The 13594-nt window shown below is 38.7% G+C and overlaps 1 protein-coding gene across 1 annotated transcript in view; it reads left to right on the top strand.

The window, feature by feature from the left end:
• Positions 1-832: 832 nt before the first annotated feature.
• Positions 833-13594, top strand: part of NSMAF (neutral sphingomyelinase activation associated factor) — a 38836-nt gene continuing 26074 nt past the window's right edge. The window contains exons 1-5 of the mRNA XM_053932843.1: positions 833-913; positions 10762-10851; positions 10950-11028; positions 11120-11187; positions 11273-11309. Of these exons, the coding sequence (XP_053788818.1) occupies positions 861-913; positions 10762-10851; positions 10950-11028; positions 11120-11187; positions 11273-11309 (327 nt within the window). The 5' untranslated portion in view covers positions 833-860. The remainder of the gene's footprint in view (positions 914-10761; positions 10852-10949; positions 11029-11119; positions 11188-11272; positions 11310-13594) is intronic.

Raw genomic sequence — 13594 nt, 5'->3', positions numbered from 1 at the left:
ATATCCTCTCCATGAATCAATTTTCCTAACCTATAAATAGGCAAAAAGCAGGATTTTTCTACTGCACAAGAGATCGTGTCTGTAAACGCATAATAAATTGTTCAGATACAGTGGCAGTTCAATGCATTGAAGGGTTTTTACAAAAAGTAAGAGATTTTACTTAACTCCTCTTTCCATAGAGGTCTTTCTAGGCAATGATAGCACTTGAACAAACGGCATGAAGCTGAGTCAGGGGAGTTTCAGGCGGAGTAGGAGGAAAAGGTTTTTCAACTAAGGGGTGGTTGGGCACTGGAACAGGCTCCCCAAGGAAGTGGTCACAGCCCCAAGCCTGACAGAGTTCAAGAAGCGTTTGGACAGTGCTTTCAGTGCGTGCTGTGACTCTTGGGGATGCCCTCTGCAGGGCAGGGAGTTGGATCCCTTCCCACTCCGCATATTCTGTGATTCTAGGCTTTGAACACACCTCCTGCCTGGACAGCTTCTGTCACACGCATTACGGGCACAATGATCTCACTGCAGTGGCACTGCATTTAAAACTTTTCTTTTAGTCCACGTAACGAAGCTGTTTCACGATGTAACACAGTGTGAGCTTCTCTCCGTGTGCGCCGCGGAGGCCCCGAAGGGCCGCAGAAACACCGCAGCCCGGTCGAGGGCGCAGAACTCTCGGCACCGACTGACTCCGTTTCCCCGGCCTTTTCCCTGTGCCACCTTCCTCCGCCTCTCCGGCGGTATAAACGGGGCGGGCCGGGCTCGCCAGCCCGGCTGCGGCCGCGGCCGGCCGCTCTCCCCGCCTCCCTGAGGCGCGGCCTGGCCGGGCCCGGCCTGCTGTGGCGGCGGCACCGGCGCCTCGGCCGGGCGGCTCCATGGCTTTCATCCGCAGGCGGCGGCTGGAGCGGGAGCTGTACTCCAAGGAGAGGTGAGCGGCACTGCCCCACCGGCCCCGGCCGCCCCAGCTCGGCCCGGGCTCTTCGGAGGGCCCGGCGGAGCTGCGGGCGGCGGGGCCTCCGGAGAGGCCGCGGCGCAGCGCCGGGAGGAGAGCCCGGGCGCTGTGCTGCTCTCGTTGTTGTTACTGTTGAGATCAGGAGGCTGATGGTTCCCCTGAGTTAAGGCTGAAAAGGGTGTCGAAAGGACCTGGGAAAATAGGAATGCTGCTTGCCTTGCATGAAAAATAGCGTCTTGTAGATTTTTGAATGTTAGTTTGTTCTCAGTTGTGCTTGTGGCATGGAGCTGTGCTTCACTGTAGTTTGTTGTAGTATGTTGTGATATTTTTTCCTTTTTTTTTTTCCTTGAACACTGTAGTCAGTGTACTGTCAGCCCTTGAATTACAGGCTCTGTGTTGTCTCTTTAAAGCGTTAAATTCAATTTGCGGGCTCCTGTTTGCTGACTGTAATCTTTGTTTTGTTTCTGAACGTACAACAAAGGCTTATCACACATGCTTGAGTGTATCCTGAATTTACTCTCTTATTTTTAGGTAGTGTCCCACTTTCTTTTGCCTGGCTTAGCTATATCTGTCTTGTCAAAAAGTTTCAAAATCTTTTGCAAGCCTAATATTTCCCACTAGGAAATCTGTATGCGAGCAGTAGGTCACATAGGTCACAAAGCAGAAGGACACCACCTTCTCTGCGGGGGGATCAGGGATCCCCAGTTGTTTCCTGCAGTGGGAACCAGGGAAACAGCAAGCTGGTCCTGTGAGAGCCCTGCGCTAATTCCTGGTGCAGGTCTCTGCTGGTTACGCAGCACTGTTTATTGTTAATGAGAAAACCACATGATGAAGAGCTGGACTCACTCTGTCCATATAAATTCTGATTCATAGCTGTACAGCCCATGAAGCTACCTACCACATCCTCTGAAGTGTTTTTTTTTTTGTTTTTTTGTTTGTTTTGTTTTTTTGTTTTTTTTTTTGTTTGGTTTTTTTTGTTGTTGTTTTTTGTTTGTTTGTTTGTTTTGTTTTTTTAAGTACAGATGTGTTCTGTGTCACGTTTTATCTTCTTGTATATCTTGTTGCTTTGCGGGGGCTGAGTTGTAAGGGGCTGCAGGCAGAAAGGACAAACTTCCAGTGTAGAAGGAAAAGAGAAATATTTTGAATTGTAAAGGATGCATCTTACTTGTAGGAAAAACAAGTAAAATGACTGTGTTAGCTGTGTTATGGATTTAATGTAAATAGTCTTTATTTTATTTTTTTGGGGGGGAAAGCTGAGAAAAAAGGCCAAAAATCAGACTTGTCCCAAAGAACCCAAATGGGATCCAGATCTCTTCTAAAAAGCCCTGAGAACAAACTCAGCATATCAGTGTCAGAATTATTGATCTACAGTTATTGATGAGAACTTTTTTCTTTGCTCCTACTTGAAAGCATATCAGGATCTTATTTGATCTTGTAATTTGAGCGCTTCATGAAAGATCAGTCTCATTCTCATCTGCACTGGCAACTTTTCCTATATCTGAAAACCTGTTTCTCTTTTTTTTCCCCTTGCCTAACAATTGATAGTAATATAAAATCTAAGTAAATTTATATGTGTTGTACCCTATATCAGGTCCCTCCCTCTCCCTCTTTTCCTGTGCTTTTCTCAGTTAGAAAACATTAAAAGCATTTAAGTGATTTAAAATATTTTGAGTTTAGAAATATCAGATCAGAAACATTTTTGTATTTTTGTTGCATTTTGTCCTTATAATTCTACCTTAAAACAGCAAAAAAACAGCTTGCTATGACTTAATTGAAGGGACACATTCTGAGAATTTTTTTACCTAGGTGCTGGGTAGCTGTTAGAGACACCAACTTCTGCTTGAAAGCTTTGCTTGATCTTTGTATCCTTGGGGTAGATATTTACTAGTGAAATGAACAGGACTGCTTAAAATTTTGTGGCAACTGCGTTTGATGTGTATTTTGGTTTGGGGTTTGTTGGGTTTTTTTTGTTTTGTTTTTTGTTACTTGTACACTGCTTTCTACAAAACTTTAAGCTATAAAAGTTCCAGTTAAGAGTAGTATGAAACTTTGTAAGTAAGAAGTTAATCTTCTTATACAGTTGCTTTGGGGGGGGAGGAAGATCAGATTAGTTTTAAGTGATCTGAAAAAAAATATTTATTCGTAACTAATTAGTCCACTTTAATATTTAGTTACATAAGCCTTCTTTTCTGACTATATGCCATTTTCTATAAGAAAACAAGAAATGCTGAAATGTCCTATGTCCAGTTCAGTTTACTTAATCCCTAAAATATTCATCCTTCATGAACAAACTTAAATCCCTAAAATATTCATCCTTCTTTTTTACAAACAATTTTAGTTACAAACCATCAAATTAGATGATGTGGTGTTTGGCTCAGGTCATTGCTTTCTTTATAAATTGATTTCTCACTTCTGCTGGCAGTATGCCCAAATGCAGACAAGTGTAAACACTTGGTACAGGGTTTCTCTATACAGTGCTGCTGGTTTGTCTTGCACCCTGCTCGCCTTCCTGTGTGAGGGGTTCATCTCTTCTGCTGGATACACCACTCACATGAAGCAACCTACTGGCAGCATGTAGGTGCTGCACATGGATCTTTGGTGTGATGGTTGCTTGGACATTGGATTTATAGTTATTTATTTTATCAGTAGTCTTATCTTACTCTCTTGAGACAAAATATGCATAATGAAGGCCTTTATCCAAAGATCAGCAAATTAGTCCTACAGCTGGCGTATACATAATTTGTTCTTGTTGGGAGGAGGAGGTTTAATTTTAGAGTTGGTTTTGCATAGCTATGTGATGCTGCTAGATTGGGCTGCCCTGCTTTTTCATCCCTGACAGTTTCCTTCTGTTATTAGGACTGTACTTCCTTTTTCAGGTCAAGTGATTGTGCAAGGTGGGTTGGATCAGCTACTTGAAACCCTTGAGTCCAAGTAGATTTCCAGCATGTGCTTTTCTGATGAAAGGACAAAAATAGTCAGGCTTCAATCACAGATTATGAATTTAAAGCAGATCAATGGGTATCTTTTCTGGGTGGTATAAACAGGATTTTGCCAAGGCACTGGTCCCAGCATGGTCATTCCTGTGTCCAGTTTGAATAAGTCCAGTGCTTTGGTTGGTAGGTGAAATTGGTATATAAAATAAACTGTGGACTTGTTTTGTTTTCCACTCAGATGTTGAATGTCTTAGTTTTTTTCGAACTGAAGTATAGAGGGACATGCGCATCAAGCAAAGTAACAGTAAAATTCTCAAGTAGACTAAGCCTGATGCAGCACACTTCTATTTGGAGGATATTTTGTAGCATCTTGGTAGGAGTTACAAATCCCAGGTAGTAGTTTGTAAAGGGTGATTGGCTTCTTGGCTGCATACTCAGAACAATGCTAGGAATGTTTGGGTGCCTTTGGGTTCCCAAACCTTGTGCATTGGGAATGACCTCATACAAGCTGAAGTTTTGCAAGTGTTTTCTTTCTACTTAGTGCCGAGTTTTCTTATGTGTCTTGGGTGTGTTCTTGACTCATACTCCTCAGGCCTTTTCTGAATGGCAATTATATGGTGGCTCTTTGAAAAAGGATGTGAGTTCTGTTTTTCTTGGCAAGATGGTTACCTTTTTCTTTTTTTCTACCTGGAGGTGCTTCTCAAAGGAATACTGATTCCCTTCACAAGAAAATACCTTCCAACTGACTGGTATATGAATTTTTCAGTTATTCTTACTACAGTCTTTCTGGGACTATACAAAGACAGGAATTTGAAATAGATCTTCAAGCAAAATTATGTTGGCATGCTTTAATTTACCTCTCCCCTTAAGTGTAGGTGCTTAACTTTTAAGCTCAAACAGCTCCTCATAGACTGTTAAAAGATTAACTCTTTGCTCTACCAGATTCTGTATACTTTTAACACTGTGGGGATTGAAGATGTTCCAGCACAAAAGCTCTTGCAAGCCTCCATCAAAGTTATCTGGGGGGATGTAAGGATGTGTGTGTCTACACTGTACCAGTCATCCATTGCTGTAGCTCCCACCTCCCAACATATACCCTCAGACAGACAGGCACAACTATGGCTGAAAATCTTTTTTCCATTTTGGATCTGGGAGACTCCTTGTGTTATTTAAGTTGGTGGTGTTGGTTTTTCCAGCTGTGTGAGTTGTTACAATAAAAGATATTCCCTTATCTTGCATGTTCTTCCTTCTTCCCTCTCCAAGCTGCTGCTGCTGTTGATTTTTGGATGCACAACTTGCATTAAACCTGAGATGTAACAATGTAAGTGCCTTTCCACCCACTCTAAAGCTTAAGGCTTTGCCATAGTGGCAAAGTGGTGGCTACTGATTTATTTTACCCTGGAAAGTGAAACTGCCTCTTTCCTAGCATCTCTTGATAGCAGAGCTGCTGTGGGGGTTTGCTGCATTCCAAGGGGTAAAGTCTTGTTCCTGACCACCTTGTTCTTGTGCCTGACTCTTTCTCATGGTACTGTTTCTGGTATTCTATGTACCATTCCATGTGCAAAACTATCCTGGGAAAACTCCACAGCTCTGAATAGAAGCTTGCATTATGGTTTGTCTGCTAATGTGATAACTTTTTAAGTCAAAATTGGCTGGTCTCCACAACTGAAAGTAGTTTTTGAGACATTACAAGTGTGTGTGACTAGCAAAGTTACTGAAGCTGCTTTTTTTTTCCCTTCAATTTCCATTTTTCAAATATTACACATAGTAAGAAAATACAGTCCTCTGAAGGTTTATTTGCTGTTGGTGAGATATTGAGGATAAAGGCTGGACTGTTAAGAGGCTATAGTATAAGACATTGAACATCTTGCAGACTCTCAACCCTTATAGCTCCTTCCATGCATGGGGTTTGAACTTTTTTGAAAATCTTGTCTAATTTGTCTCTGGGTCATTTTCAGAATAATATATTGGGGTATTTTTTGGTAGTGTTTTTTTTTTTGTTGTTTTGTTTTTTTTTTTTGGTTTTTTTTTGTTTTTTTATAGATTAGTATGTCAAGTTCATTGTAGAAGGAATAAAAATGGTCAATGATCCCTGAAGACATGCCTGTGGCTTACTAACTTGATCAATGTGTTGCAAACCATTAAATAGCATAGTGACCACAATATCTGTGGGTATAAACCTGTCTTTATTAGGGCACAAGCATAAAAACATCCTATAATGTGTGAGTTTTATTGCTGGATTTCAAAGGATTTTGTGTCAACAGATATTCAAATTGCTTTCCAAGCTATAGCATTACCTTTCTCTAAGTAGATTTTTAATAAAAACTCATTAATGATTTATACTTGGGAAGTTTCAAGTAACAATTGGGCTATTAATTTTGAAAATGGATCAAAATTACCACTTGCTGGTAATAAGAAAAATGTCTCAAACTTGATCCTTTTCTGTTTGCCTGAAAAATAACTTTGTGATATTTCTTTACTACTGTATTACAGGAATACAAAGATTTAGAGCCTCAGGCAAAGGTGTTTAATAGAAAATGAAGGGATCTGCTACAAATATGTAAGAACAAGAACTGGGCTTTGTTTGTTGGTTTGTTATTTGGTTGGGGGTTTTTTTAGATGCTGGTTCTTCCTGATAATTTAAAAGTGAAAAAAAAAAATCAAAACCCTTTTTCGTTTTAGATACCAAAGGATTTTTGTGCATTACCCAGTTAAAACTTTTGATTTGCCTGTCTAACTGCTTAGATTGAGAGGTTTTAATGTCTTGGGATCAGACTTGAAGGCAAGGAAGGGTAGACTGGGGACCCATTTACTTATTGTTGCTTGTCAATCTTGACATTGATTTTTTTTTTTTTTTTTTTTTGATTCGGGTTGCTATTCCAGGTCAGTGTGATAAAGTCATAGGTTTACAGTGTGTGCTGTTAATTACACAGCACTGGGAACAGTACACCTGCTCAGTGGCTGAAAACCAAAATACAGTTTTCAACTCTTACAGGTTTAACCAGTTTCTTATACAGGGTATCTCATGCATTCTCTGCCTACTGTTATTTGTTGATTTTTTTTTCCCAAGTCTTTCTGTTGTGTGCAGAATTAAATTACTATTTTAAATGTATGTTATACATGCATACAAATCCTTGTTGTAGGACCACATAGCAGTTGATAGTATATAAATTTGGTATGCCAGTCATCTTGATATCACAAGTGTCTGCCTCCTTTAGCTCTTTGAAGGCAGTCAGCCCAAAGCCCAACTGCTTAGTTGTGTGTTGAAGATCCCCATTGCTGTAATTTTATAGCTATTATGAATGATGTCCTGTTTTTTTTCAGGCCTTCACAACGCTGTTTGCCTACTTATGCAACATGCCAGAGACTGATCTGTACCCTTGCTATCTGTAGATACTTGTTAAACCTCCTGGCAAGCCTGAAGTATCATTATGTGCAGTGATGGTTCTCAAGAGGGACCCTGTTGATACAGTGACTATCAGTGGCTCTGTTTATTATGTGAAAGATATTTCTTCTGTGAAGATACAAGGCTGACACTGTAATCTAGTAACATGTGATGAAACTTGACTTTTCTTTGACAATTCTATGGTTCATTAACACAGGCAAATGAAATTGAAATACTTAGAGCAGTAAAGACTGAGATGAGTTGAGAAATTCCAGAAGGTTAGTCCAGAGATCATGCATCATAATCTTCAGAGTTCATTATTAGTAATAACTTGAACTGGTCTAGATTTGTTAGCCAGTAGTGAGATGCAAGTCTGAAAATTTTGCTTTCACTTACAGTATCATATTAATTTTAAAAGGGGCGGTTTTTTTTGGCATAGTCTTGGGACAGGCAATAAGTTAGTTCCAATTGCAGTGGGTGCTTGAGAGAAGTAGAGACTTATGATCGCAATTGTGGAGATTTTATATCTGGGCTCTGTCTGCCTGCAGAAATGACTTGTTGCAGCCTGAAAATATAGGAAAATGCAGTTAGAGTAAGTGGACTTGCAAGTAGAGTAGGAGCAAGCATAGAAATGCTAGGAAGAGGCTTCCGAACATGGAAGGCTCTGCAGAGAGTGGGAGGGGAAGATAAAAATGCAAAGTGCACTTGGCCTGTATGATGGACAGTGTTTGAGGAAAAGTGTTTTAACAACTTCCAGCACAGCATTGCAACCCATTTTCCAGGCAGCAAAGCTGATGTCAGTGAGCAGGAGATCATTGCACAGGAGGTCACTGGTCTCCAGCAAGAAGCTCTACAGTGATGCTGTCTCTGTGAGCCTGGAGAATGAGTACTCATGTGGAAGAGACAAAGAGAGAATAGCAAAAGGATAAACTGCATGCTGCTAGAAAATATGATATTTAAAAAGGAGTAAACATACAGTTTCCCCACAGTACCTATTTAGCCTATATAAAGAGTTTATCTTGAGTTTTTGTGCATATCTTTGCTTTTTTTTTTTTTTTTTTTTTCTTCATGACACCTTCTGGTTCAGCAGCAGTAAGTGTTATGCTGGGGAAATAATATCTCAAATTCTTAAATTCTTGCCTACAGCTTCTGGTTTTGGGAAGGTGAATTGATTTATAAAGTGACAAGTATACAAAGATACAATAGTTTCATAGAGATAGTTATACTGAAAATTTTCAAAGAGAACTCTCTTGGTTTATGTATTTTGGCTTATGTTGAGCATATTGTAGTTACTGTGAATAACAGCCAATGTTTTCATATAAAAACATAGCTTGTCTTGAATACATGAGGAATGACTGCATTTACCAAACACTTAAAAATCTAGTAAATACCAGTGCTGTCAACAGGTAAATTTGGAAAGAATATAAAAATGTGAGGAGTTTGTTAAAAGAATAGGTGGAGACAAAGAAAAGAGCCCAAGAGTGAAAAATTTCAGAAACTAATTCTATTGAACAGGCATTGTAGTTTTCTTGGAAAAAAACTATTTGTGGGACCACAAACGCCATTTCTCTGAAGCTCATGTTCCCTATGTCAATAGTGGCTTTTTCTTGATGAAAGAGAATAGATTTTTTTTCAAACAAACCTGGGTGCTACCTTTATTCTTGACTTTTTTATTACTTTAATAATAATAATTATATGTATAATACACATATATATAGTATGCTTATACATACTAGAAAGAAGAGCATTTTACTGGTGAATTGCTCTTTATACATCCTAACATAGCTTTATTAAAAAGCTTTTAAAATGTGATAGAGCTTGCAAGATCTGAGTTTGCAAAATCAGAAATTTTAAGTTTGTCCTGGATGATTTCAACTGGGTGATATGTTGAAAAATGGGATATAATAGGATATGAAACATAGTAGCTTCCCCACAGTTAATGAGTATAATTCCATATGGCACAGAATAGTCCTTGGTCAGCTAGGGTCAGCTGTCCTGGCTGTGTCCCGTCCCAACTCCTTGTGCACCTCCAGCCTCCTCACTAGTGGGGTGGAGTAAAGCAGAAAAGGCCTTGACTCTGTTTAAACACACTCAGTGCTTAAATCTTTGAATTACCAACAGTTTTCAGCACAAATCTAAAACAAAGCCTCATAGTAGATACTGCAAAGAAAACCAAGCCAAAACCAGCACAATGGGATCATAAAAAAACTGTTTTCAAGAGAGGAAAGTAAAGATAAGGCCATTTTAAAAAAGCAGCAGAGCAGTAAGAGTATCTTGGAAGCACAAACAGTTTTGAGTATATAGACTTACTGTTACTTGTAGTTGCAGTAAAACCTGTATTATGTTCTGTTTAAAATAACAACCACAACACAATCTTTAAGTGGACAAGATGTATTTTCAGTAGCACTATTTTCTTCATTGTGAAATATGCTTTTTAATGAACAGGCTGTTCGATTCACTCAGTTCACTTTGTGAACTCTTGACATAGTTATGGCTGTTTGAATACTGCTCTGGGGACACGGTGTTTATTAGTGTTTTCACAGGCATTTCTAGTGAAGCACATCATGAGCAAAGTACAAAAAGCTCAAAATGTGGGTGTAAATAAATACTAAGTACTTGTGCAGATCAGGTCAGCGCTGCACACAAACAAGTTGTACTTCCAACTGGGATTGTTTTTGCTTCTCCTGCTGTGCCAGTATCCACTGGCATTCTTCTCTACAGCTGAAACACTTAGTGACTGAGTGTTCACCCTGTTAGAAAGTTGTTGAGTTTTGATCACTTGCAGCAGTTTTAGTTAAGTTGGTAGAGAAAGCATTTTCATGTTCCCCCTAATCTGGCCTATTTGCATTTACTTGGTACCAGCACTGGCATTACTATGATCCTGCAATTAAATACTTTTGAATACTTCAATTTCCTATTTTTGTTTTGTTGTTGTTGAAGTTGGTTGTTAATCACATTAGTCCATGAACAGGCTTCCTGGGGGCTGAGCAGAGCTGTGGAGGAAGTACAAAATGTGGTTGGTGAGGAAGGTAACGCTTCCTCAGAGGGCATCCATTGAGCGACTCAGTCATGTTGTAAAATCTGTGCCAATGTTGTCACTTAACATTTTAGACCAGTTTAATTTGGCTTGGCTTCAAAACAATCTAATTCTATCCATTCTAAGTGATTAGTTCCTGCCCTTCCTTTTTGTGTCATTGTATATTTTGCCTGGTATACATTGATCAGGGCTGAAGCAGAAAGCCTGGCTATATTAGAATAGTTTCCACCTAAGACATCAGAATCAAATATCTAACCTTATATGTGTTGGAAGAGCATCAGCTGATCTTCTTCACAGATACACAGATTTTCCATATAGGCTGTTATTTTAAAAAGCTAAATGAATTAAGTATTGGGGTACAGCAAAGAGATCAGTGAAAACTTTCCAAACACCCGATATGTTTTATTAAGAGTACTAACTGTTACAGTATTTTCTCTTAGAATAAAAGATTTTTGTTTTTAATTTGTAGGTTTTCACTGCTTCTTCTGAACCTGGAAGAATATTACTTTGAACAGCACACAGCTAATCATATTATAAATAGAGATTGCAAAGATGAAAGGTACAAAACTCTTACATACCGTAATTTACTGGAGTAATTCTAGGCTCATGTATCTCGAATGCATGCACAACTTTTTTTTTTATTGTTGTTCCTTTTAGAAAATTCAGAGGCTCCCTAAAAATCTGTTCCAAGTCAATTATCTTTGAACCAGATGACAGTATCCAGCCCATTATCAAGGTAAGCAGTGCAAACTTAAATTCCTTGGTAACTAAAGATTCTCTTGAAAAAGCTTTTAACAAAGACTGTGTATTTTTATAACTTGCTGCAGATACCGTTGCGGGATTGCATTAGTATAAAAGCCCCAGAAGATAATGAAGCAAATAACCCTTTCACACGGTAGGTAAATTTGGGATACTGTATTTATTTAACTTCCTTTAAAGCCCAAATTCCCATCATTTCAAATATCATATTTACATTTTAGGAATACATCTGGAGGGATTTCTGTTGTATGTAGCCAGGTAAGACATGCATATAATAGATTCTTGATGTATAAATGGGTGAGGTTATATAAATGAGTAAGCTTATGTTCCTTAATGGTATTTTTCCTCAAAGCTGTAATCCAAGAGTGGGAAATTAACTGAAAACAAAACTAATTAGTGTTAGCATTAATGTGAAGCTGTTGATGCTGGAAATTGCAAACTGTTAATGACTTCATTAATTCAATAAACTGAACATTTTTGCCATGTGCATTTTATAATGGAGCTTAGGGAAACCTTAGAATTGAATGAAAAAGGAGAATGAAGTGTAATAAAACTTGTTATTAATCATCTTTAGTTTGTTTGCTTTTGTTACACTGCTTTCATCTGCTTTCTGCAGCATGTTGGGGTAATGGCAAAGCAATCTCAGTCCCTGTGGTTCAGCTTTGTGAAAACTCTGGACTGTACTGTGTGTCCACCAAATAGTTTTTAGAAGGTGTCCTGAAATATTGTCATCAAATTTCAGTCAAGAGTTGTGATTGTGGATGTATTAATACTTAGAGTTAACCAAGGGGATACACTTTAAATTTTGATAAATTTGAGTTGATGGGTGTTCCAAAGCTGTAAAAGTTAAAAAAAAAAAAAAAAAAAAAAAGTTTAAAAAAGTTTGTGTTCCTTTCAGGATAGAACAGAGTTGAGGCAGGAAATATAATACCAGTGCCCAAAACTGATGGCCTTGCTAACTTACATGCTGCTGCAGTCAAAAACAAACTCAAGCATTTAATACTGTCTATGTCAGAGAAGTTTGTGGTTTGTTTTGTAGTAACCAGTATATTTAATTTAATTTTGAAACTGCTTCTGTGAAAAATACACTGTAATCTATTTCTTGAGTCTGCAGGTTTTCGGTGTACTGAGTGATTTTTAAAAAAGTATTTCTAACTCCTCCAGGCAGTGCTTCCATTGTACATCATTACTCTATGTTCTGAAGAACAAGAGATTATAAGAAACATCTTATAAGAAAGAGGAATTAAGTTTCAAGATGGCAAGTGTGGTTAGCACCCCCACTCCTCCCATTTGTAGCATGCCAGTCATCTTCCTATCTCTGAGGAAATGTTCTGAAATGCTTGGGTGGCATCATAAATACTGGTATTTTGTATAAAAGGCATATGGACTTCAAGTGTCAAGTAGTCACTGGTTGTAATTATGACAGATCATTATCTGTTTAAAAATATGTGGTTTTCTTAAGTAGAATTTTGGCCTTGTAGGAAACCACACATAGGGAATACTTGGACCACCTTAAACATTTTTGCCTTTTATAATCATAAAAAAATGTTAGTACATAGCTGGATAAGCAGCTTTTCTTTATGTAACAGACAACTTAGAACTAATGGCTTTAAAATATAGTAAATGGGAATAATAATTTGATATTATTTCAGTATTTTTTCTTGAGATAAAACTGGGGAACATCCTCCAAAAATAGGAAATTCATATACAGTATGCTTAAGTTTTTGCTCAGCTTACAAGTAAAGAAAACCAAACCATTATGTCTACTTCTTATGTAGAGTGCTCAGTATATTTATCCTGCAGAAGAGCAATGAATGTGAAGGAGGTTTCTCATTCTGATTCTCCTATGGCCTGATTCAGGTCTGTACATAATGATGTCAGATGAAAGACACTAATTACCATTGGTTTTTAATGTAGCACTTAGAGAGGAATGCTGAGCGTGTGGGCTTCCGAGCCTACCACTTGCTTTGGTGTAGCTGGATGTTTCTTGGAGCAGTCATGGGGTGAAGATTGGTTCTGTCAGTTGGTGGGAATGGGGAAGGCTGTATGTAGCAGCCAGAAGGGTTCTGAATGAATCTGGGAGTGTAGAACTGCAGGTGTGCTACCTATAGGAAGGAAACTGAGGCACTGGGAAAGGACCTGTGATCAACCAAGTTTCTTGGGCCAGGAGTAGAACACAGTAGGTTATGCAGTTGTCACCCCAGGACAGCAGTCCCAGTATATTTTGTTTAGTTCAGAACCAGTCTTGAGCTTAGGCCTGAAACTTAGCAAATTTAAGCCTTCTCTACAGACAGCAAAAGCATAACTTGTTTCTGGCTTGTTGCCTTTTAGATGGTGGATAGTAAGGCACACCTTACAAATTAGTGTGCTACCAGTCAGGTCTTTTTATAGGCGTTGTGAGAATGTTCTGAAGAAGGAGAGTAGTTTTATGTGGGTTTTGGAGAGGAAAGATTTCTCAGAGATGAGGCTAGCACCAGAGAAATAAAACTGTTCAAAAGCGTGGTTGGATGAGGGAGGGTATCTGGTGTTCATTGTGGTTGGAG

This window comes from Vidua chalybeata, chromosome 1, assembly GCF_026979565.1.
Source record: "Vidua chalybeata isolate OUT-0048 chromosome 1, bVidCha1 merged haplotype, whole genome shotgun sequence".
Classification (NCBI taxonomy): Eukaryota; Metazoa; Chordata; class Aves; order Passeriformes; family Viduidae; genus Vidua; species Vidua chalybeata.
Note: the sequence above shows the minus strand (reverse complement) of the source record. Positions and strands in the feature narration are given on the sequence as shown.